General features: G+C 41.0%; 1 protein-coding gene across 1 annotated transcript; it reads left to right on the top strand.

The window, feature by feature from the left end:
* The first annotated feature begins 1,926 nt into the window (after positions 1-1,926).
* Positions 1,927-26,479, top strand: LCTL (lactase like). Its single transcript, XM_089781869.1, has 14 exons — positions 1,927-2,080; positions 2,229-2,324; positions 12,552-12,712; positions 18,252-18,339; positions 18,632-18,741; positions 19,104-19,232; positions 19,369-19,464; positions 21,041-21,095; positions 21,194-21,355; positions 22,556-22,830; positions 23,236-23,362; positions 23,796-23,995; positions 24,648-24,711; positions 26,361-26,479. Exons 1-14 carry the CDS (start codon positions 1,927-1,929, stop codon positions 26,474-26,476), a joined length of 1,833 nt encoding a protein of 610 aa, XP_089637995.1. The 3' UTR covers positions 26,477-26,479.

The raw sequence follows: 26,479 nt of genomic DNA, 5'->3' as shown, positions 1-26,479 counted from the left end.
CAGTGAGAGAGCCTTGGCAGGAAGGCTTCGCAGGCTCTTCTCACTGCTTGCAATTCTCGGACGTTTACGTGCAGGGTTCGTTCGGAGGGGGACCGTAGGCCTTGAGTCCTGTACAGCCCCAGGTGTGCTCACCAGCCCAGGTTGGATGCATTGGTGACCAGTGTAAGGGAGGGGGGAGGGGCATTGAAAGGGACCCCACTGCGTACCACAGTTTCCTGGGTCCACCATAGGAGGGAGTCCAGAATTTCTGGGGGCACTGTGATTATCGAGTCCCAAAGACCCCTGGATTGGCTGAAGGCCTTTGCCAGCCACGCCTGCAGAGGTCTCATTCTCATTCTGGCGTGGCGCACCGTGTACGTGCACACCGCCATATGGCCCAGGAGCCTGGAGGAGACCCGGGGGGTGGTGATAGGGGACCGGGTTAACCCTGAAATCAGCTCCACTATGAAGAGGAAACTGCTCTTGGGCAAGAACGCTCTTGCCACTGTTGCGTCGAGAAGGGCTCCCACGAATTCTAGATGCTGGGAGGGAGTCAGAGACGATTTTTCGTCGTTTATCATGAGCCCTAGTTTTAGGAAGAGGGCTTTTGTGAGTGCCACATGAGCTTCTACCTGCTCATACAAGCAACCTCGGATCAGCCAATCGTCGAGGTACAGGAACACGTGCACCCCTTGTTTGTGGAGAAATGCAGCAACCATCGCCATACATTTTGTGTACACCCTTGGTGCCGTACATAAACCAAAGGGGAGCACCGTAAACTGAAAATGGTGTTGGCCCACCATAAACCTGAGAAATCTCCTGTGGCTATGTTCAGAACCCAGGCATCCAATGTAATTAGAGCCCATGCATGGGCAAAAAGGGATAGCCTGGCCCCAAATGGGGGGCCAGGATGGGAGACTGGTACGGGACTCTTGAAAAGGGCGTCAAAATTGGGGCTTGCCCTAATGGGAAGGACCGTGGGGACCTCCCCGCTGGTTATCCGTCCTGGGGCGACAACGTCAACCCCATGCCCCCTGGGGATGCGCAACCGCCCCGGAAACACCACCGGAGGCCCGGGAGCGGTGCCTCCAGTACTCCCCACGGGGGACCTGGGGCTGCGCTCTCCCCTGCTGCCTATAGGGCAGCTGCCGACGCTGCGGGGCAGGCGTTTGGATGCCCAAGGACTTTAACGTGGACCTTGTGTCCTTTAGGGTATGGAGGCTAGATTCGGTGTGCTCCGAGAACAGAGTTTTGCCTTCAAAAGGCAAATCCTGGATCATATGTTGCACATCCGGGGGAATTCCTGACACGTGCAGCCATGCACCGCGACGCATAATGACACCGGTCGCCATAGCGCGGGCTGCCGAATCAATGGTGTCCAATGACGCCTGGAGAGCGGTTCGTGCAATGACTTTGCCCTCAGAGGCAATGGCTGTGAACTCCTGACGGTTCTCCGCTGGGAGTCTGTCTCTGAACTTTTCGACAGCCTGCCAGGTATTAAAAGCATACCAACTTAGCATCGCCTGCTGATTAGCGATGCGGAGTTGTAGTGCCCCTGTGGCGTAAACCTTACGGCCCATCAAATCCAGCCACTTAGGCTCTCTTGCCTTTGGAGAAGGGCCAGGCTGAGGGAGCCTTTCCTTTTGGGCCGCGGCCTGCACAACTAAGGACCCCGGGATGGGCTGTGAATACAGGTATTCATGCCCCGAGTGCGGGACGTAATAACGCCTCTCGACCCCTTTTAAGGTAGGGGTCAAAGTCGCCGGCGTTTGCCACAGGGCTTTAGTAATTTTGGACACCGTTTTATTGAGCGGTAAGGCCAACCGCGTAGGCGCATCCTCCGTGAGGATGTCCACTATTGGATCCATGTCCTCAATGACAGGTTCCACCGGAACGGCCAGGTGCAAAGCCATGCGCCAAATCAGATCCTGGTGCGTACGGGCATCCATGGAAGGCAGACTTGGTGCCGGGTCTGCTAGCGCCTCGTCCGGAGACGACGACAATGATGATTCTTGGATTGGCACAGGAGTGGTTGGCGCCAACTGCGGCACCAGTTGGGCAACTTGTGTCCCCGATGGGTCCGCCTCCGGTGCCGATGCCTGTACCGCTGGATTGGGTTGCGGCACCCGAAGCGGGGAGGGAGGGGCCCGGGACAGGGATGCCGACGGTTGGGAACGGTGACCTGAAGCCTCCGACCCCCCCAATGGCTCAAATGGGGGCTGAGTGAGAGTGTCCAAAACCATCTCCAGGTTCCATGGAGGTTGAGATTGTGCAGATCTTTGATGACTCTTCTCCTGGTGGGATGTGCAAAAATGGAATAGCCATCAATCCAGGGGTGGAAGGTGGTAATAGTGGCAAGGTGGACTCTGAGAGAAGCCAAGGACAACCCTGACTGCTTTAGATCAAGGATGTAGTCTAAAATTACTTGGAGCAATACCACATATAGGTCGATTTCATTTTGCATACACCATGCCGCAAATCTGTTCCATTTTTGCAGGTAGGTAGGTGTGTGGTCTACCACCGGCTATGCAGTAGGATGTCTTTTACCTGATCCGAGCAGAGTGTTTTGGACACTTGAAACCAGCAAGGTGGTGTAGAGTCTGAGGCTGGGGGTGCAATAGGATTTCCCCATTCTGGGTCAACAGATTGTGGCAATTGGGAGAAGATGGGGTCTTGGACAGACATCTCAGGGAAATAAGGAAACCATGTCTGCCTGGACCAGGAAGGGGCTATGAGGATTATTCGAGCCGCATCTCTCCTGACTTTCTCGAGGACCCTCAGGATGAGGGGGATTGGTGGAAACACGTGGTGTAGCGGCCCATTCCAGTTGATTAGAAAGATTTCCTCTAACAATCCGCATCGCACACCCGTCTGGAACAATACTGAGGGCATTTGGCATTGTCAGGGGAGGCGAATAGATCTATGTGGGAAAATCCCCATCAACAGAAGATGATCTGGAGCAACTGGTGATGAATCTCCCACTCATGGTCTAAGGTAAAGTGCCTGATCAAAGTGTCCACTATAGTATTGTTGATTCCAGGTAGATAAGACACAGTTATGGTTACATTGTTGCGGATGCACCAATTCCATAGTCAAACTGCATCTACTCAAAGAGAGTGGGAGCAGGCTGTCCCTTGATGACGGATATAGTACATTGTTGTCATGTTGTCGGTAGCAATTCTGACTGTGCAGTTGTAAATGCATGCACAGAAGTGTTTGAAAGCGTTAAATACTGCTCGTAATTCCAGAAGTTGATATAGAGAGCTGTTTCACGGTTGGATCACCAACCCTGGGCTAAATGTCCATCTAAGTGCGTACCTCATCTAAGGAGGGAGACGTATTGTGATTTGAACGGAAGGTTGATCACAGTGCAGTGGGACCCCCACCAGGAGATTGTCTAGCTTGGTCCACCATTTGAGGGAATCAGCCACATTGTGTGGAAGAGAGACATGCTTATGAATACGTTTGCAAGGGATGTATACTGATGTCAGCCAACATTGAAGGCAACAAAGGTGTAGGCAGGCGTGGCACACAACATAGGCTGTTGCTGCCATGTGGCCCGTAAGATGCAGACAGTTAAATATTGGTACTGTTTGGCTCATGGAAACTGTTGCGATGAGATCCTGTATGGACTGGAATCTTTGCATAGGTAAGTAGGCGTGGGCAGTAATGGAGTCTATTTGGGCACCTATAAAGTCCAGAGTCTGCACTGGAGGAAATGTGGACTTTTGCTGGTTGATAATGAGTCCGAGAGACTCAAATAGATTCCTGGCTGTGCCATCATGTCATGTGTTTCCGTGTAGGATAAGCTCTTTTTGAGGCAATCGTTGAGGTAAGGGGAGATCATAATGCCCTGTGGACATAAATATGCTGGAACTACTGAGAGTGTCTTTGAAAACACTCTGGGGGCAGATAAAAGGCCAAAAGGGCAGAATGTGATACTGGAAGTGTTCTGATGCTATTGTGAAATGAAGGAATTGTCTGTGCCTGGATGGATGGTCCCATGAATATATGCATTTTGCAGATCGAGGGCTGAAAATCACTCTCCCTTGTCCAACGCTGGGATTATAGATGTCAGGGTAACCATTTTGAACCACTGCTTGTGTAAGTATTTGTTGAACTTGCGAACATTGATGATGGGTCTCCAGCCCCACGTTCTTCTCTCCATGAGAAAATAATTGGAGTAGAAGCCTTTGCCTCTGAACTAATCTGGTACCCTCTCTACTAATGCTCCAATGGTGAGAAGATGGTACACCTCCTGTCTTAGCAGCTCCTTGTGAGAGGGGTCCCTGAAGAGCGATGGGGAAGGTGGAGTGGTTGTGGGAAGAGAGGTAAAGGGGATGGTGTAGCCAGATGTCATGATCTCGAGAACCCAAAGGTAGCCTATTGGTGATAAAATGGGCACAAGTACTGGTGAAAAATGGGGGCATGTTCATAGCGTGGACGTATAGAGGAGAGATCGGGCAGATCCTCTACTAATGTCTCAAATTTGCTGCTTATTGGCCTGTTGGTTAGAGGAGTGATTGTTTTGTGGCTGCTGGGGTGACCCAACACCTACAGTGAAGCACTCACAGGGACATCACTCGAAGGTTAAATTCCTGGGGCCAGGACCTTCTTTCTCTTGGTATAGGTATGTCCCCTAGAATCTCATAACTAAATGGGTGCTGAATGGTGGAGTGTGCACTTTGGAGCCTGAAAAAAAAATGGAAATAGCAGCAGATCCATAATGACAATGCTGTTGCTAATATTATGATTATAATGTTGGAATAACATAGGAAAGGTGACATATCCTGTGAACAGTGAAATGAAACTGCAGGAACCTTTCAAATCATGGTGAGGAACTGGAGTTGGATCAGTGGAATAAATGTTCTTTTGGTTAGTAGTAGTTTACAGCAATGCTAGTGGTGGGTTTCATATAATTCTTAATTGTCTGACTCTCTAGCTTTGCATGACAAGGGAGTTATGAAGGAGTGAATTGGTGGAGTACTGATAAAACTATAATTACAATAAATTCCTTCCTTCCTTCCTTCCGAGTTATACTCCTGATAGTTTATCCTTTATTTATTTTGTGACTTATCAATATTGCTTCTTAAGTAGTTTCCACAAAAAGTACCTTCTTTTGCATTATCTCATTCAGTTAAAGTATGGCAGTTTCTACAGAACTTTTTAAAGAGACAAAGATAATGCAAAACCATAACTGGAAACTACCCTTCTGCAGAATCTCCTTTAATATTAATTGCTAAAGCACCAATAAGGTTAAATCACAAATCTGTGGGATACATTTACAGGAAAAAGCCCTAACCTGAATTCAAATGTTATGATATGACAAAGGTGTTGAATATGAGGATTAAAGCCTTCGTTTATTACCATATGCTAGATCCCAACAGGCATCATTACAACAGTCCCTAATCAAATGGGGACAGGGGAAAATACAGTTATTCTGGAAAGAAGCTGGTTGTTTTCCACAATAAAGAAAAAGTCAACTATTATTTTATTTGGAAAATACTATTATTTTTGCCACTTTGTTTAGAGGTGGGTGGGTGTCTCATATAATTGAATTTTGATAGAGATGCAGCCATGTTAGTCTGGTCTAGCTGAAACAAAAGACAGGTCTATGCAGTCTTTAAAGACTAACAAGATGGTTTATTAGGTGATGAAGTGGGTCTGGCCCACGAAAGCTCATCACCTAATAAAACATCTTTGTTAGTATTTATAGTGTTGCATAGTCCTGTCTTTTGTTTTATAATTGAATTACTTCTTCTCAAAAGAGCAGGCCTATGATATCAGATTTATCTGAGCTACCAAGCTGACATGTCAAAAGCAAACATGTTTTTTGTGGGAAGGCCTTTCACTTGGAAGGATTTGGTGGAGCCAGGTGTCAGCAGTTGTAAGAAGACGACATTATTTAATGTACACATGGGTGAAGCAGCACTTGGACTTGAGAGTTGACACTCAGATCTTCACAGCTAATTCCATGCCCGGTTCCCTTTAAAAACTTTTAAAAAAACAAATAGTCTAGCAGCTCCTTAAAGACCAACAAAAAACGTAGATACTTCATACCATCTACACATTTTGTTAGTCTTCAAAGTGCTACCATACTATTAGTTGTTTTTTAAGTTTTTCCAGTTACAGACTAACACAGCTACCCCTCTGAAGCAGTTCCCTTTAGTTTGAAGGAGTTCCAATGACAGCAGAAAGCATCCTCTTCTGAGCACATTATCAAAGATATGTTCTAATGGCATAACAACAATAATAAATTCTCGCTATATGTAGATCTCAAAATGCTTTACAAATGAAATCAGTATCATTAACCCCATTTTACATATTGGAAAACTGAGTCACGGAGAAACTTGACTTGCCCAACACTAACTAGCATATCAGTAAGACCATGTCTACACTACAGATAAGCTCGAAGCAACCACAGATAATCTTCCGGGGTTCGAATTAGCGGGTCTAGTGAAGACATGCTAATTCGAACTTAGAGGGGTGCTCCTGTTGATGCAAGTAGTCCTGCTTCTAGGAGCAGCAAGGCAAGTCAAAGGGAGAGTGCACTCCTTTCAACTTCCCGCAGTGTGGTCGGTGCCAAAATCTGACTTAAGATACTTTGACCTAAGCTACACAATGAACGTAACTGAAGTTGTGTATCTTAATTCAAACCTATCCCCTAGTGTAAACCAGGGGTAACAGAATCTGAAATAGAATCCAGGTCTATCCAGTAGCAAGGAGCAAAAATAAAGTATATGTGCTCTTAAGAGCGCCCTCTGAAGGTCTTGAATCAAAATGGTTCAGTATGAAAGGAAAAGCATGACCACACAAAATTCTTAGAGTCAGATACCAAATATAAGTTCAGGGTAAAGATGCTTGCCTAGACCTCCCCAAATCATGGGCATGCTCTGTTAGGTGGTGATCATTCTAATCAAATTAACTTTGCTTACAAAGTAAAATCTCCTTTGCAAAAAGATTTGTCTGGTTAAGCTAAATCTTTTCCTGCATCATTGATTTTGAATAGAGAAGGATTGTTCTGTTTTGTTGTGGCTTTAAATCAACAGAACACTGTTTTCAACTAGATGTTTCTCCTAATGTTTTGTGACCATCAGATGAATTCTGTGTGATTATTTTGTGAAGGTAAATTTATTCTAAATGCTGTGGTAAATTTCTGGCAGTTTAGAGGACTCTCCCAGTCAGAACATATGGAAAAGGAAGAGGGACAGGTAAGCCAGAAACAACAGAAAAATAACCCAGTGTTGGGATTTACCTAAGTTGGGTGTCACACCTTTTGCATGCTACACAAGGTAGGAGATTATATTTAGAAGGCTACAGTACAGGAAATAGATAAGTATTTTAGGAATTAAACTAGTATTATCTAGACTAAACAGAGTTATTACTTATAAGTTTCAGAGAGGTAGCCATGTTAGTCTGTAACTGATAAAACTTAAAAAACGACAAATAGTCCTGCAGCACCTTAGAGACCAAAAACAAAAAAACAAAAAACCGTATATGGTATCATGAGCTTTCGTGGGCACCACCCATTTCTTCAAATTAATTTGAAGAAGTGAATAGTGCCCACAAAAGCTCATGATACCATCTACTTTTGTGTTAGTCTCTAAGGTGCTGCTATTTGTCGTTTGTTAAGTTTTTACTTAGTGGTTGGCACTGATAAACTAGCTGCTTGCATTGCTATGGTTGGAAAGGCTATTAAAATAGAACAAAAAGTAGATTTAACAGGAATCTAATTCTTTATAAAAGGTAATTTATTCAGTATAGGATGTTGCGAAATCATAAATGTTTGTATAAAAATGTACTTCTTGTATATTATATTGAGCAGTGTGTTTATTTTATAAGGTTATGGAGTTTTTGAATCTTAACTGGCTTTGATCTGATGAAAAGAAAAAGATACTGATTTTGATGTAATGGCTGTCCTTAGCTCCAGGTGAATTGTTAGCCCAAAATAAGAATCAGCTAATTACAAACATATGACACTATTATATACAATTCAAACCATTGTAACATCTAGCCAGATACCCAGAAGACCAACTTCCTTACAGCAGCACAAACTAGTGCCCCTGCCAATGCAAGAGGACAACTAACTTCTTGATATCACACATGCTCCACTATTATCCCTGCTGCTTTCTCACAATACTCAGCTCTAGAATCAGAGAAGGGACCTCGAGAGATCATCGAGTTCAGTCCCCTGCCCTTATGGCAGGACCAAGCACCATCTAGATCATCCCTGATAGATATATGTCTAAACTGCTCTTAAATATCTCCACTGATGGAAATTCCACAACTTCCCTAGGCAATTTACTCCAGTATTTAACCACCCTGGCAGTTAAGAGGTTTTTACTAATGTCCAACCTAAACCTCCCTTGCTGCACTTTAAGCAGCAAGTTGTAACAAACTGTTTTGCAATCTTAACTATAATGGCACAACTGAGCACCCCCAATAGGAAAGCCTGATTCTGCAGCCAAGAATCATACCATGTAGAAATAACTTCATGACATGAATACTACCCTTTTAAATCCAAGCTGGAATATGTTTAAAAGGGATGCTGTCAAAGCAAGAGCTCAGTTTTTTACAATTGCAACTGAAAAATCTAAAAAAATCTTATGAAATTAGTTACGTATTTTATGCAGTGTAGACAATGCAAGTCTGATGAGTTTCACTGTCTGGCTATCATGCACTAGTAGGATATGGGTTACAGACATGGCAGAGGAAATTTAAAATCCAAACCAAAAGGAGTTTTCAACAATGAGACTCCCCAGCCAGGAAGCAACACTGATAGCAGGGATTTTGTACTTTGCCCTTTTCTCACCCTCAGAACCTTGACAGAAGCTAAGATTGATGTTCCACCTGCTCTGTATCAGCCTTAAAATCCCCCTGAACCTGCAGATTCTAAATCAGGGCTCTTTGCCAGCAATGACAACATGCTTCTCTCTGAATTAGATTCAACATTCATCAATGATGCTTCTGTTTTATCAGGTGGGGTTTGAAGTGGACATTTTGCAGTGCAGAAACTAATAGCAATGAAGACATATGTTTTGAGAGTGTGGTATGTGCATGTGTTGGTGCTGTGTCTGAATGCAGCTGAGGATTTCCAATGGACAAAGAATAATCCTGGCTCCTTCTATTATGGCACTTTTCCAACTGGTACTTTTAATCTATATCTGTCTGTGGTTTTATAATATTCTAGACCCATTCCTGTTTAGTAAAAGGAAGTTGGTAAAAAATTCTCCCTGCAAAGAGAGATTATGTTCATAATATAGAGCCATTCAGAGCAGGGAGAAAATAGTGACACTCCAGCCTCACCAGAGCCCCGTGTAGAATGCACATTTAAACACACACTGCTCACTTTTGCTTTGTATTTTGTAGTCACTTACACTAGAGCAAACTGAGTGTAAAATGCTAACCCCCTGATTTGACAGTATTTACATACAGGCTTTCCTGAGTGTAAGTGACAAGGTAGGAGGTTATGGTGAATCAGGCACTGAAATCCTATCATTTTTTATTATTCACAATTAATTTGGAAATGCAGAGCTATACATTAAAATGCTCTCTTACCAATCCAATTTAATTAAATGAATATGAACTAAATGAAAAGGACCTGTGGCAACAGCTGGGGAGGGCCACAAGGGGGGCACCAGCCATATGACCATTCCCCCTGACTCCTCTGTACCCAAGCCCAGGGGAAAGCCCCGCTTCTTCCCACCCTGTCCCCACTCCATCCCTTCTCCCAAACACAGCCCCCATCCCCTAAGTGACATGGCCTAGGGACTAGTGTGTGTGTGGGGGGGGGGGGGGGAGGTGGAGAACCTTGTAGCAGGTGTTGCCCTCACCAGTAGCAGCAGGGGGAAGTGGAGTGATCTGACTCCAGCCTGCTCTGCTCCCTCAGCTGTCAGCCACATCACTCTACTTCCCACCATCTGTGAATGAGGAGGCAGTTCCACTCCCGCCCCCAACTCCTTCCCCCAGGCAGCATTGCTTTGGGAGCCTGGAGTGGAACAGACTCGGACGGGTCGCTCTGTTTCCTGCCACTGAAGGCTAATGCAGGGGAGCAGGAGAGCGACTCCTATTTCCAGTGCCAAGCCCCCACTAAACCCCTGTGCCCTATGGCCCCACCAAAACACTTGGCTTGGAGCAATTGCATCCATAGGACAGGATGTCTCTGCTCACCTGCTGCTAGACCCTTGCTCCACCCCCCCATAGCATTTTGGGGGGCATGTGATCCTTCTTCTCCTGCATTCACATGCGTCGCCGCTGACAAAATCCCTCACCAAAGGCTCTTAAGCAATGTAAGCCATGATTGGATAAGAGGGAAGGTCCTCTGATGGATCAGTAACTGGCTCAAAGCTAGGAAACAAAAGGTTGGAACAAATGGTTCATAGCAGGGTCTCCAGGAAGCTGTACTGGGATCAGTACTATTCAACATATTCATAAATGATCTGGAAAAGGGGAGTACAGTGAGGTGACAACATTTGCACAAAATTACTCGAGACGGTTAAGTCCAAAGCTGACTGCAAAGAGTTATAAAGGGAGCTCAAAAAACTGGGTTCTGAGCAATACAATGGCAAATTAAATTGTTTATAAGTGCAAAGTAAAGCACATTGGAAGAAATAACCCCAGCTATACATACAAAGTGATGGGGTCTAAATGAGCTGTTACCACTCAAGACATTTTGGAGGAGTCATTGATAGTTCCTTGAAACCATCTAAACAATGCGCAGTAGCAGTCAAAAAAGCTAATAACATTAGGAACCATGAGGAAAGGGATAATATAACGCCACTATATCTTGAATGCTGTGTGCAATTCTGGTGCCCCATCTCAAAAAAGATATATTAGAATTGGAAAAGTGCAGAGAAGGTCAATGATGATTGGAGTTATGGAGCAGCTTCCATATAAAGAGCAATTCAAAAGATTGCAACTGTTGATCTTAGAACAGAGACAGCTAAGGGGGGGATATGACAGAGGTCTGTAAAATCTCCACTGGCATAAGGAAAGTGAATAAGGAAATGTTATTTATTCCTTTACATAACACAAGAACTAGGGGGGTCACCCAATGAAATTAATAGGCATCAGTTTTAAAATTATATAAGGAAGTACTTTTTCACCCATGCACAGTTAACACATGGAACCTGTTTCCAAGGGATGCTGTGAAAGCCAAAACTGTTACTGGGTTCAAAAAATAATAAGATAAGTTCCTGGAAGATAGGTCCATCAATACTTATTCGTTAAGATGGTCAGGGCAGAACCTCATGCTCCTAGTGTCCCTGTCTCTAACTGCCAGAAGCTCGGAGTAGAGGGGATGAATCACTCAACATTGCCATCATCTGTTCATTCCCTCTCAACCATCTGACACTGGTCACTGTCAGAGACAGGATAGTGGGCTGCACAGACAATCTGTCTGACCCATAATGGCCATTCTTATATAACTAGCCAATAACCCGTCAGACAACAGGATTTTTCGGGACTCTCCTCCATGTCAGTCTCTCTCTCTCTCCTCCTCCTCCTGCCTCTCAGCTCTCCTCCACCTCCTGCCTCTCTCCGTCTCTCTTTCTCTTCTCCCCCTCCTGCCTCTCACTCTCCCGTTCTCTTCTCCTCCCCCTCCTGCCTCTCATTTGGGGGATCGCGGAGCCCAAATAGCTGAGTTCTGCGCCGCTCAGCCGGGCCGCCATGAGGGAGCAAGCAGCGCAAGCTGCACGGGGGTGCTTCATGGGGACCATGGGGCCCAAACAGCTGCTTACGCCTCTTGCTCCCCTGCGACGGCACAGCTGAGTGGCGCAGAACTCTGCCGAGCGCCACAGCATGAAGCAACAGTGCCCCCTACAGCGTTACAGAGTCACAGACATTGGGCTACTATATATATGATTTGAATTAATCACTTGGGGAGGTTGTTTCAAGATGTTAATCACATCTGATTAAAAAATAGGTCCATGAACATACAACAAAAAAAATCTAGGAAGATTTTGTCTTCGTGTTTACTTTAAGTAATTTGTGAATATGAATTAATTGCACTGAAATAATAAGTTTAGCAGTTATACATTTACAAGCAAGGAGGCTGGCCCCTTTCTTATGTTTTGTAACAAAATAACTAAATATAATTTTCACCTAACTAAATATATTGAATGAAAAAAGATTTGGAGCCTGATTTTATTCTACAGTAAAACCCTTTTTATACACCACTGAGCCAATGCAAAGAGCCCCCCTAATGCCCACTTTAAGGGATTAAAAAATGGGGCTCTTATGAGACTCGGGTCCATTATATTTAAACCGTTCTTGTTATATTGGAAAACTGGTATCTTACGTAGTTAAAAAAGTAACTGTAGGGCCCAATTTCTAACCATTCACTAATAACAGACCTACAAAATGTATAGGAGTACTTGCTTGCATATGCAAAAACATGCATATTTGAGTCTGTGTAAAGTGTTTAATTAGGCACAAAGCCACCTACTTTGTACACATAGATGCAATATTCTGAAAGCCTCCCAGTTATTTACACATGAAAATTAAGCCCTTAAAGCCAGGTCTGAGTTTTAGTCTTCTGATTGTCATCAGTTTATTTACTTGTTGTTACTTAGGATTTTTATGGGGAGTTGGCAGTTCTGCCTTCCAAACTGAAGGAGCCTGGGACAAAGATGGGAAAGGACCAAGTATCTGGGATACTTTTACTCACAAAAAAGGGAAAGTGTTTATGAATGAAACAGCAGATTCATCATGTGAAGGATACTACAAAGTTAAGGTATGATTAAAACAGCAGAAATACCCATAATACATAAAAAACACTGAACCATTGTTAGTCTCAACTGAAAATGCAAATATGACAGATGCTTTAATCTGCTGCTCTTAAAGTCTGCAGCTAGCTTCCTATAGCCAGCTGTTAAACTTTGGACTGTTTGCTGTAACAGTGAGTGGCCAGTTTTCAAGGTGCTAAGGACAGTCTTTAGAATTGTCCCAGTGAAAAGAAAACACACATATCAAGAGAGATTCCAGATGATTATTCTATGCTGAGTCAGAATTGGAATTCTGGTGAAACTATGGATGTTAATATGTGTTTACTTTGGTAAACATGTAACCACTGAAATTTTCAGCAGTTATACATTTACACGCAAGGAGGCAGGCAGCTTCACAGGAGCCTGTGCAGCTCCCTGTGAGCACCAGCTCCTGCCTGACACCCTCTCCTCACCCACATGCTGCTGCCTCTGATACAGAGGCAGGAGTGTGGGGGGACAGGGAGCGGCCTGTGCGTAAGCATGAAGGTTAACCGATGAGCCCAGGCTTATCAGTTAACCATTTAGATGCTTACACTGTCATATCCCTAATTATTAGTCCATTACTTAAGTAGAGCTGATTAAACTTGAAAGTCTAGCAGTAAGTGGGGAGGGGGTTTCAGATGTAAGGTTAAATTATAAATAAACCTTATTGACTCACTATTGACCCTGAACATGTGGACAAGACCCACCAAGCAGATACCTGGGAAAAAAATTCTCTGTAGTAACTCAAGAGCCCTCTCCATCTAGAGTCCCATCTCCAACAGTTGGGGATTTTTGCTACTGGCAATCACCAGTCATCATGCCATCCCCTCCATAAATTTATTAAGATCAATCTTGATGCCGTCTACACAGCGCTTTTTTGCACAAAAACCTCTTGCGCAAAACGGATCCGAGGATGTACAAATGAGCGCTCCATTTGCATTTCCTCTTGCGGAAGAGGACTGCAGTATAGACGTAGCCTTAAAATTATAGGAAGCTATCGTATCTCCCCTTGATTAGGCTAAATAAGCAAAGCTCTTTGAGTCTGCTTTCATAAATTACGTGGGAACTGAAAATAGTCTGTAGTCAGTTTCACTGTCTGGTTTTCAAACATCAGCACCAAACCAGAAGACTCCAGCTCAGAAACTGAAGAACAATTTTAATGTCAATCAAAAACCTTTTTTCTCTGGAATTTAAGATGAACTGACAAGCTATTAAAATGTATGCTGCCTATAGGTCAGGTCATGAATGTCCATCTATAGTAAATCCCACTCTAGGGGAGGATATCTTCTGTTCCTATTATTTTCCTCTTCTGAAAGGGACACGTTATACTCCAATCTTTCTCCTACAACCAAAAGACTGCCACAAAAACTTGTGGACCTGACCCATCATTCTTTTCCAGCTCTCAGGCAGCAGTTGCCATGACTCCAGCTATCTCCAGAATCCTTGGGGATGATCTGTGCAGATTGCATTGTAATTTCTGCAGTGACAGATTGTTTAATGTGTCCTCCACTAGCCTGCCCTAAATTCAGCCTCTCTTCAGATCATTCTCTGCATGGATGGGGCAATACCTTTTAGCTTTGTTCTGAGATGGGGAAGCCAAGTGTGGATCTCAATGTCAAGGAAGTAGGTGACATGATCTATACCTAAAGCAGCAACAAAGTATGCCTAATTGCCTAAAACAGACAGCAATATACATCTGAAATGCAGCTAATCGTTTTCTTACCTACAAATATCATAGTCTGGAGCCTTTTGTCCATCCAACAACAAAGAACATTCTTACCACTTAGAGGACAATGGAAAGCACAAGTCTGTATACAGCTTAAAATGAAATAAAATTGAGACCTTCTAGACCAGGCATGTCAAACTCGAAGCCTACTCAGGGTGGCACAAATGAAAACTAATAGCTTTCAGGGCCACCTACGGATCCCAGATGGTTTAACCAAAAAAGAAAAACATTATTGTCAAGCAAAAAGAAAAAAAAAAAATTAGGTGCCAGGCAGACGGCACAAATATCGGATTATGTTTTAGGTATATTGTATAATATTACTATAATTTGATGTGTAAAATTATTTGACCATATTAAATAATTTTAAAATTAATTTTACATAATTTTTAATTTAAATATAAATTTAAGGTACTTTTAAATTTTGTATATGACACATAACTTGTTTTGTTGAAATAAAAACAAGTATAGACCATGGTTAATCAAATAGAACACGCTTATGTGAAAATTTCAGATATTTTGTAAGTTTGAGATTTTGCATAACGATTATAATTATTGACATTTATTGATATAAAATTAATATACATTTTGTGATTTTATTTGGGAATAAATAAAAAACAAAATAATAACAAAATAACCCCTTCCCCTCTTCCCCAGAGCCAGGCCCCCACAAACTATTGCTTCCCCCCTCCCCTAAGCCAACCCCCCAATCTAATGCCTCTCCCCTTCCCCAGAGCCAGCCCCCCCAACCTAATGCCTCCCCCTCTTCCAGAGCCAGACCCCCCCAACCTAATACCTGGGTTCCGCAGTCGACGTTGCCACCTAAGGCGCTGGGGAAGCGTGAGCACAGTGGCGAGCTGTGAGAACCTGCTGGAGAGCCCAGTGCAGGGCACCCAGTCAGCCGTGAGCATGTGCGCAGAGCGGCCCGGCCGGCCAGGAGCAGTAGCTGTGGTGCAAAGCAGCCTGGTCAGCCGCAAGCAGGCCAGTGGACCACACTTCATTCTTTAATAAAATGTTCTGGCGGGCCACAAAAAATTTTGATCGGGCTGCATGCGGCCTTACAAACGCCAGTTTGACATGCTGGTTCTAGACACTACCAGCAAAAACAAACAAAATCTATATATAGTTCTGCTTCTGGGAGTCTTGAAGCTGCTTTGGGGAAGGAACTCATGTACATTAGCTGGCTTTTTTCCCCAGATATCAGGGATGACAGTAATGTAAACATCTCTTTCCTCACAACAGCAAATAGCTCTCCAGATGTTACCCAACTGGAGCTGGATTAACTCCTGTGTCATAAAGGAGAACAAACTTATCTCTTTATCTTTAGCAATCATATAGTCCCAAATACCAGACTCTGAGCTTATCACAATCTTTAATGTATTAATTTTCACCTTGTGAGGTAGGAAAGTATAGTGTGTGAGCAAGGCCAGATTTTAAAAGGTATCTAGGCACCAAGGGGGATTTTTAAAACCATCACTGGTTTTAGGAAGTGTATGCCAGAGAACAGAACTGAAGACAGGTCTCCTGCATACTATGCTCATGCCCTAACCCAGTGGTTTTCAAACTTTTTTTCTCATGACTGAGTTGAAGAAAACGGTTGATGATCATGACCTAACATAATCTGACTAGAGTGTGGGCTCTAGAGTGGGGCTGAGAATGAGAGCTTTGAGGTGTAGGAAGAGGCTCCAGCTTTGGGGATGTCAGGGCTGTGGCAGGAGGGGCTTACCTTGAGCAATTCCCAGTTGGTGGTACAGTGGCAGTGGTAATGCAAGTTTCCTGCCTCTCCTGGCACTGCAGACCATGCTGCACCCCATAAGCAGCCAGTTCTAGACAGCAGGAGTATAGAACTAGTGCTTGGGGCAGGGGCAATGTGCGGAGCCCTGTGTGCTTTCCCGCCCTCCTCTCATCTAGAAGCCAGGGCTATTGCCAGCCTCTTCTAAGAGGCAGTGCAGTCTGCAGTGCCAGGACCAGCAGGTAGCCTGCATTAGTAACCCCACCGGTCCCTGATCACCCAGCAACAATGAGAATCAATGTCTGACATTCCACCACCAAGTGCTGGGTGGCTACACAGAAAAATTGTATCTAAAATCACTCCCTAAAATTGTAATATTTACACTATGTAATAAACTAATTCCCATTTATAACTTTATGGAAAATTATCATGAACTAGATGCTATTTTATACTAAATATTCAACAATTCCTCTCTAATATTTGAGCTTCCATGCCTACACGTTATATTTATGTAATGCCCTAGTATTCACAGTCCTGATTTTAAAACCTAAAAATCTGAACTGCCTCCAAATTCATGCCTAATAAAAAGTTAAAGGCACATTTTATGGCATTGAGATATAGACCTATGTTACATATCTGAGCATAATGCATGTTTAGAAGAATCTAAGTCCAAGAGGTTGCTGGTTTTCATTGTGGAGCTGGTTCCAGTGTAAGACAGGATGGAAATGCAGGTGTCACTGCTCTGAACTTGGTCACTTGGTGTCTTTACACAGCTGCCCTTTTCTTAGTAACGAAAAAAAATGTTTGAAAATAGCTCATGTTAAAAATCTAGTGAACAGGATTTTAGAAATTAGTAATTTAACTGTTTGTGGTCAGTATGTACTAGAGTCTAACCTGGAAACAAATTTCAATCAGCCTCTACAATCTTATATTTGAAATCTTTATATCATATCCCTGTACCAGCATGCAGCGAAATAGGGCTTGCCCTTTATTACCACAATGGTATTTTTCTGCAGTTGGAAACAACACTATATCCCAACAGTTCTTGCAACATGTAACTAAAATGTCAGACATTTGAATGGAAGAGTTTACTGGTTTTACAGGGAGTAGACTGCAAATTTCTTTTTAGCAAATCCAGGTGTCAAATGTGAGAGTTTTGGCATATGGCTGCTAGAAAGTTTAGATACATTGTAAATTAACAGCACCTTGTGCACAAAACTGGGAGACAAGTAGCATGGGTGATTTATTTGCAGATCCTGTATAAAATCCTTATATTCCAGAGTTCCAGCATGAATTTTTTCTAGCAAAGAGTTAATATGTTTGGGGCCAAATTCTTCAGTCTAATTTTGCAGACATATACCAGACTGTATTTATAAATATGGGTGCCCTCAAACTGCATGTGAAAATAGCTATTTGAACAAGAAAAAATATAGGAGCAGTAAGTTATGTATGCAAAAGTAGGAGTCATTGGCAGAAGCCCAGAGCTGAATACTAAATCTTCTTGGCAATTACACAAACATGGAAAGTAACACTCCCAGATATCCCCACCTTCACTTGCAGCTAGATCTCGTGGGCATAGTTTCTTATTCACAGGTAGGTGAATAAGACCAGCTGCTCTTACCCACAATCCTCACTATTTATTTATTTAGTTTGAAAGGAAGGGTCAGTTAAAAACATTAAGATGATGCTGGGCACACACTGTAAGAAAACTTGATCCTTTGCAAAACATTTTCTTTCCATGCTTGATTCCGCACTGAAGTCGATGAAATCTGAATTTAACATTTCATTCACTATTTCTATGGCAGTAGACTGAGGTAAAATACACAAGCATAGGACTTCTTTGTACTTTAATAAAATCATGCCCCACAAGCTTCTGCAAATAGTCATTTTTTCAAAAGAAACACAGAAAATAACTGGCAGAGCTCATTGTTTTTGTGCAATCCTCTCTTCTTTCATATTTCCTCAACTCAAAGTATTTTGTTAAAATTACTTTAATTTATAGATTAATGATCTGAAGTGTTAGTCTACTGGGATTAGTGAGGAATATTTTAACTGAATTTTCTTTTTGCAGGATGATATTCAGTTACTGAAGGAGCTGAAAGTTAATCACTACCTGCTTTCTATTTCATGGCCTCGTATTATTCCCACTGGTATTAAAAGTAAGCATAATTATTTAGATATAAATCTAAAAGCACATATAGGCAAAACAACTTTGCTACATTTGAGAATACCATTAATAATAACATGATATATTTGTCACACATTACTTGTAAATAGATACCTATTTCTTTATCAGGGTCCTTACGGTATCAGGCATTTTTATGGTATACAAGTGCCTTTACATACATATATACACACATATATACATACACATTTTAGAAAACATTTTCCAATTATTAACATCTAAATGATGTAAAAACAATTACTTCTCTTCTACATTTGTTTCCCCAGAAGAACAGGTGAATGAAAAGGGAATAAAATTCTATAATGATACAATTAATAGTCTTTTGGAGAACAAGATTATCCCTATTGTGACCCTCTACCACTGGGATCTTCCACAGGTCTGAGAATATTTAAATCTATTATGTTTTCTAATCTAGGGTTTCTGGTAGGTAACCTGTTTGTAAAAACAAACACTATGAAAATCATGTTAAGAAAATATTTTAAATATTCCAGCATGCTTTTAAGTTATCAGTAATTTATTTAAGCTATAATTTTACATACTTACACATTTTTTGCATTCACACTACGAGTCACCGTATTCTGCCTCATTCAAACTGCTCAGTTTCATTAAATTACTCTAAGTGTACATCATAGCCTAGTTACTATCTATACTGAGTTACATACACTCTAACCTTTATCAAAGAATAATAGCATATTCAAGCTAGATATTGGTTAATTCTTATAATTATTACTTCTATAGGTGCTGCAAGAAAAGTATGGTGGATGGCAGAATATAAGCATGATAAGTTATTTTAATGATTATGCAAATCTATGTTTTGAGAAGTTTGGGGATCGTGTGAAATACTGGATTACCTTTAATAACCCTTGGGTAAGTTACTGATGTCTTCCTGAGTGGTCATTTGGGCTACATAAATTTGGTTCCCAAACTGTAAAGTTTTTTTTTTTTTTTTTTCAAATTATAAAAAACTAACCCTTAAGTTATTTTTTTTCTCATGTGCTTGTAGGCAATTGCTGAAGAGGGCTATGAGACAGGAGAGCATGCACCAGGACTGAAGCTCAGTGGAGTAGGGGCATACAAAGCAGCACATCATATAATTAAAGTAAAACTAGAAATATGTTCTTTCTTGTATTGTTCTTATTTTATGACTGAAATAATTGGGTCTTAATCCCCCTCCCCAAACACACAGGAAAATACGGTTTTATAGCATAGATTCAATTTCTGAACAGCATATCAAAGAACATTCAGATGAGCTAATTTAAATTGAATTCTAAACTATTTGTGTTGCGATCTTACCTACTTAAGTTGTATTCGGTGCACAACATAGCACTCTGTGCAAAAATTTAGAGGACAGGTGGGTTTTTTTAACTTCTGTTTAAATGCCTCATTGAGCATACTGCCTATAGATCAAAAGAAAGAATTTTAAGGTTGCTCTATAAACAAAGGGTGAAATCCTGTCTCACTAATTCCAATAGGAGTTTTGTGACTGACTTCAACAAAGCCAGGATTTCACCCAAAGTGAACAAATTTGACTTAAAGTCTCTCATTAAATACAGACACACAGTAGAACAGATCTGCAGTAAATATTGCATGTCACCTTCACAAGGTCATCTTGGGAGCTGCAAATGATTCTCACATAGATCTGGTTGACATCTTATGTAAAACAAACGCTTCCATGAGAAACAGGAAAGCTTTTTGAATAACCTACAGTAACAATTTTCAGACATGCATTTGTGCAACAAGTTTATCCTCCATGCTTCTGTCACAGTTCAAGACAATTGTGTCCTCCATCTTCCATCCACTCTCAGACTTCCAGCACCCTAAGCGTCACATCTCTTGGGTGGAGACATGCACTTCTCTCCCTCATGACTGGGGTGTAGCCAGGCTGCACGGTTCCCTACTCACACTGTGAATTCCCCAGCAAAATACACTGTCTGAGCAGTGCTTTAAACAGCACAATTGTCTACCAGTGTTTGTTACCACACAGCTCTAAGCAAGTACATTTATCTTTAAGGTGAAAACAATACAGAGAAAACATTTTAAAAAATTAAAACCTATCCACAAGCTAATAAGCTTACCAAGGATCGCCCCAATGGCAAGAGGGGCTCTAGACAGTGAATAGTTCTTCAAACCCCACCATAGTTTTGGTTTTTTGATATTTTTCCCCCTATTTGTAACCACTTTGGCTAAGAATCACCACACACATGAATCTGAGAATCATTCATTTATCCAGTCTGGGCCTCTGATCTTGTTCTCATGTAACAGCTGATCAGCAAACCATCGGTTTCTGCTCAAGAGGAAGTTTCCAAAGGTTGGGTCAGGAACTGAAAAATTGCCTACCCACTCCTTCCAAATATTTCCTAGGAATCCCACTTAGCTTTGTTTGTCTAGCACATTATTTCAAAGAGATCTTTGAAACATGTAACATTAACCAGAGTTCACATTACCCAAGTCTCTGCTCTAGAGACATCACATAAAATCCCACAATAATAAATACATATTAGCATTTTAATATAATGAACTCCGAAGGTATTGAAATTTAAATTTATAAGGTTTAACTTAATTCAGTGAGGTTTGTAGCAGACATTGCCATATCTATCACAAATTCATTGACTCCTCCTGTCCTGATTACTGCATGATAGGTTAACATATATAGATATATGTTCTTTTAATTACAGACTCACGCAAAGGTCTGGCATTCTTATAATAAGACATGGCGTAGCAAGCAACAAGGTAATGAACATTCATTGTGTAATTATGGCTCTACAATAAGGGCTTAAAAGATTATGTATAACTGCAGAACTGTCTTATTTTATTGGTTTTATTTTAAGGTATGGTTGGAATTTCTTTAACTAGTGCATGGGGTGAACCTGTTGACCTAACAAGCCAGAAGGACATTGAAGCTGCTGAAAGATATGTACAATTTTACTTGGGATGGTTTGCCAATCCTATATACAGTGGAGATTACCCTGAAGTTATGAAAAATTATGTAGGTAAGTCATGCTATTTACACCTTGAATAAATGATATAATTACAACATTTTATGAGAAAGTGGCATAATCTGACTAATGAGTTTTTTAGTGTAAATTAAAGATAGGCTTTGTTAATAAAAATAATGTCAAAGATTACGGAAAAAGGCAAAAATATTATATTTGTTGTTATTCCCATTTTATATACAGGTTGGACCTCACTGGTCCAGCACCCTCAGGACCTGACTGGTCCCTGATGAGGGGATTTGCCGGATCAGGGAAGGTCCCTCCCCTCATGGCCATTCTGCCACTGGGCTAGGGCTGCAGCCTGTCCCTGCTGCTGCCCACCCCCGCTACTGCTGGGGCCCGAGCGCCACTGCCAGAGTTCTACAGCTGGGGCAGAGCTCTGCTGCCGCCTGGCTCCATGGCTGGGCCCAGAGCTCTTCAGCCAGGGCAGAGAGATGGGGCCGGAGCTCTGCAGCCCAGGTCAGGGCTCCCTGGCTGCCACTGAGGCTGGAGTTACCCAGCTGCTGGAGCCACAGCGCAGCTGGAGCCAGACAGGGGGCCAGAGCTCTTTGGCTGCTGCTGGGGTCAGAGCACCCTGGCCTGGGCCTGGTAGCAGCCAGGCTAGAGCTCCCGAGCTGCTGGGGCCAGAACTCCCCACCATGCCATCTGTCCACCCCCTCCCCCCCACACTCTCTAGGCTCCCAGCTGAGTCACCGGTGCCCCTGCCCTGCCGCCAGACCTCTCTCTTCCTGGGCTCTGTCGTCCCGGACCATTCGTGGTCCATGCCAGACCACAGATGCTGCCGGACCAGACAGTCCCAGTTAAAGGAAGTACAACTCTTATGAGAAAATAAAATAAAAGTTATGTGCCCAAGAATACATGGTAAGTTAGCAATGAACACCTTGACCCTTATTATGTGTTTTAAGGCTGAGATTTTCAAAGACCACTATGGGAGTGAGACAACTAAATTCCTGATGCACTTCTGAAAATCCCAACCTAAAAAAAAAAAAAAAATCACATTTCTTCTGTCTTAGCCACATGAAGTAAAGATAAAAGAACGAAGACTGTTGTATTAAAAGAAAACATTCATTCCAGGCTTCACAATACTAGCAATTAAAATTTAGGATAGTATAGCTTAGCTTTTATGGTATTAAGAAAAGAAGAAAAATTAAATCATTTGTGGACGATGTATTTACTTTTTTGTAATTGATTTAATAGGTAGAAAGAGTGCTCAACAAGGCCTGGGCACATCAAGATTACCATCCTTCTCAGTACAAGAGAAAAGCTACATTAAGGGTACATCTGATTTCCTGGGAATAAGTCATTTTACTACTCGTTACATTATAGAGAAGAATTATTCTGCCTTCCAAGGGCCCAGTTACCACACTGATCGTGATTTGGCAGAACTGGTTGATCCAAAGTGGCCAGATCCAGGATCTAAGTGGCTATATTCTGTGCCCTGGGGATTTAGAAGGTTACTCAATTTTGTTAAGGTAACTTTAAATTAAGTCTTCTTTAAAGAAAGTTAAGAGTCTTGATTAATACACGCTATGAATCTGTATCTCAGTGTTAGTCATAAATACACATCCATCAGTTTTCTTATCTGTATACTGAAGGCTTGTTTTTTATCATATAGCTAGCAGAAATGGGCATCGATCTCAGTTGGGGCTTCTTTCCACAATAATATTAGCAATAGTTTATTACAAACTTCAGCTGACCCAAAGAAAAATGTTAAAATTTAACTACAGTTTTCTTTAAATGTAACCATAGTAGGGGAAAAAAAATCTAGTAAACACATTTAAAAGAATTTTCTAGAAATGTAGTTTTGTTTAAAAAATAATTGTAGTTGTATGAAGTATATTATTTCATTATTCCAATATGAATGTTTTTCTTTGTAGACACAGTATGGAAATCCTCTGATTTACATAACAGAGAACGGAGTTTCAGAAAAGCTGCAGTGTATTCAGTTGTGTGATGAATGGAGAATGGATTATCTGAAAGGATATATTAATGAGCTGCTAAAAGGTGAAGTTTAAAAAATGGACAATCACAATAAAATGTGTTTCAAAATATGTTTTAAGCACTGTAATTTTTTAACTCTTTGAAATTCTGACATATACTAGGTTCATTATTGTAACTGTTTATCAATTTCCATATTTACAAAGCAAAAACTGCACCTAATAATATACTGTACGTAATTATACCTGTGAAATCTTCCAGTGCACCTAGATAAGAATAATATTTTCAAAAGTGCCAAAGTGACTTAGAAGCCTAAGTCTATTGACTTTCAGTAAGAGTCAGGCACGTAAGTGACTTAAATGCTTTTGAAATATTTACCCCAAATTTCTCCTTCATTTTTGGATAAAATAGGGTGCTACATTTGGTATAAAATAGGGCACTATATTTTTTGTGAAAACATACATTTGATGTTTTTAACACATTTTAAATCTATCTGCAGCTATCAATGATGGTGTTAATGTAAAAGGTTATACTGTCTGGTCTCTACTGGATAAATTTGAATGGAATAAAGGTTATTCTGAAAGATTTGGGTTATACCATGTTGACTTTAAAAAAGGGAACAAACCTCGATACCCAAAGGCATCTGTTCAATATTACAAGATGATCATCAATGCAAATGGATTCCCAAATCCAAGAGAGGTGAGTCTAAACATTAAAACTGCTTATTCCTAATTCACGAACAAATCCTGCATGGAGTTTGATTAAAAAAATGCATGAGAAAGGTATACAGGATTTGACTTTAGATTTCATCATTCTTTTCTCTCCCTCATTCCCCTCCCACGAGCTGACACAATCCTAATTAAATAAGTAGGCATACTATAGTAATTTAATCTTATTTGTATTGTTCTTTTATAACACTTTCAATCTTTTTGATCAAATTAAATTTAGTAAATTAACTATTTAAACAAACCTTTGTAATCATAATACCCACATTATTAATCTACTGTGTTTAGAGACATTGTCTTTTATACTTTCCAGACATGGCATGTGCGTGATGTCTAAAACCCTAGAAAAGAATATGGAAACTATGGAGTGAGTTTTCCAGTTAATCATTTGGTACAATACACAATAAACAATATGAAAATATATTACTAGAATATTCATCATAATATGTACAATGTAACAGAAATTCATACAACTGAATGTAGTGTGAGAATAAAAGAGTACTAGAAATAATTATAAATGACTAAAGTTCATTTTCCATATTGAAAAAAGTACTAATAAGACCAAGTATATTAATAATTTAGTGAAATCATTACTATCACATCAAATAATAATGTTGATTTTATAGGTGAAAAGTTGGCACCAAAAGGCCATAGAAACTTGCTCTATCACAAACCAACTCCTTGCTGCAGGTAACTACATTTAATCTGTTTTACTCATTCAGTGAACATATTATATGGGTGTAGAGGGAAAACATTTCTGTGATTGATAGTACATTAAAACTGGGTTCTTGAAATATTTTCTCCTTGAAGACAGAAAGCCAAATCTTTTTAAAATATGATAAATTTTAGAATCAAGCAGTATGTCTTAATTCACTATTAGTACTGTACTTCAAAATAGTGCAGCTAACAGGATTATATTACAGTTATTAATATTTCTGAATGTGCTTTAAGAATTATATTAAAACACTGTGGTCACAGCTATTAAAAACTTATTTCTGCATATATTTGTATTTCTCAGAAATTGTTTGCCCTTTCCAAGCATAAAGCAAAAACCAAATCCAAGGTAATCATGAAAAAAGGGGAAAATGGCAAATGTGTAGCTTTTGAATGATGAACATAAAAACTAAGGGTGAAAACACACAGCCCAGGCAGAGGTAGAACTAAGGAGACTTTAAACCACCTTTGTGCTTTGTTTCTCTAGGGATCAGCATAAATTAGACAAGGTTTCAGAACCTAAATGTAGGCAGTTTCCTAGACTGCCCAACAATTCACAGCACTGCCTGGAATAGCCACAGTGCTGTTGCCTAACTCCATCTCCATTTCCCACGCTGGGACTTATGAAAAGCCCATCAGTTCCTGAACTGGGGGAACACTCTATTGGAGTGGAAACATGAAACCATTAAGGAAGATGGGATGAATGTGGTACATTGGTGTAGACCATACTGTATTGTAGGATTAAGCTGGGGGTCATCTCTATGAATTAACATGACAGTATAATTTAAGTGTGTTATTCAACTCTTTGAGGGCTACTATCATATACAGTATGCGTCAAAATAATTTGTACTACAATCACTAAATAAAAGTTTAAAGAAGTAATGCCATCTTAATTCTGCAGATACAATGCAGTCCTCAAAGGGTTAGAGTGCTTTCCAAGGATTTTTATTTGACTATTTTCTTTTCCCCCTTCTCCTTGAAAATTAGAGGAACAGCGGAATGCTGCTGCTAATATACTGAGGCTAATTCATGGTAAGCACAATTTTTTGTAACCCTTTGAGCACTGACATGTTTCAAAATTTACCTCAAAAGATACAGATGAAGAGAGCCTAAAACTTGCTGCAGATTTTCAATATAGGTTGAACCTCACTAGTCCAGCACCCTCAGGACCTAACAATCAGTGCTAGAGAACTTGCCAAACTTCAGGAGATCAATATTGTATAGCAGCATTACTAATACTTCCACAGCTTACTGGGCTCTTAAAAGACATTCAGGAGTGGTGGCTATAAACAAACTTGATGGGGCAGTGGAAAACTTGGCCACACCCATGATAACTAATCTGGCTAACTAAAATCAGATTTTTCCAGACCAGAGAATGCCAGACTAGAGAGGTTCAACCTGTACATATAAAATATATTTATTTTTCTTTTTTCTCTGTTGTTTCTACTTATGCCAGTTTTAAGAAGATGCCAATATGTAAAAAAATGAATTTTAGCTTTAAACAAATCATGTTTAAAATGATTCAAAGCTATGTATCTCTGCTTAAAAAATGGAAGGAACAAATAACTAAAATTGTTCAATTAAAATAGATCTTGTCTGTTATTGTTTCTTTTCTCAAATTTCAGATCCCTTGACTTCTCACATGGAAATGGTGACTGAGATTGTGGTGCCAACGGTGTTCACACTATGCATACTTATCAGTGCCATTCTATTAATGTTTCTCCTTCGGAAGCACAACTAAAAC

The sequence above is a fragment of the Pelodiscus sinensis genome, chromosome 14 (assembly GCF_052426305.1).
Source record: "Pelodiscus sinensis isolate ZL-2025 chromosome 14, ASM5242630v1, whole genome shotgun sequence".
In the NCBI taxonomy this organism is placed as follows: domain Eukaryota; kingdom Metazoa; phylum Chordata; order Testudines; family Trionychidae; genus Pelodiscus; species Pelodiscus sinensis.
The sequence above is the reverse complement of the archived record's forward strand: the minus strand, read 5'-3'. Positions and strand labels throughout refer to the sequence as shown.

Bases quoted from the DNA above. Each gene is read 5' to 3' on its own strand.
- LCTL (XM_089781869.1), top strand. From the start codon at position 1,927: ATGGAAGGCAGACTTGGTGCCGGGTCTGCTAGCGCCTCGTCCGGAGAC. The intron at 12,713-18,251 runs GTATGATTAAAA...TTCTTTTTGCAG, and splicing joins AAGGATACTACAAAGTTAAG to GATGATATTCAGTTACTGAA. The intron at 22,831-23,235 runs GTAACTTTAAAT...TTTTCTTTGTAG, and splicing joins GGTTACTCAATTTTGTTAAG to ACACAGTATGGAAATCCTCT.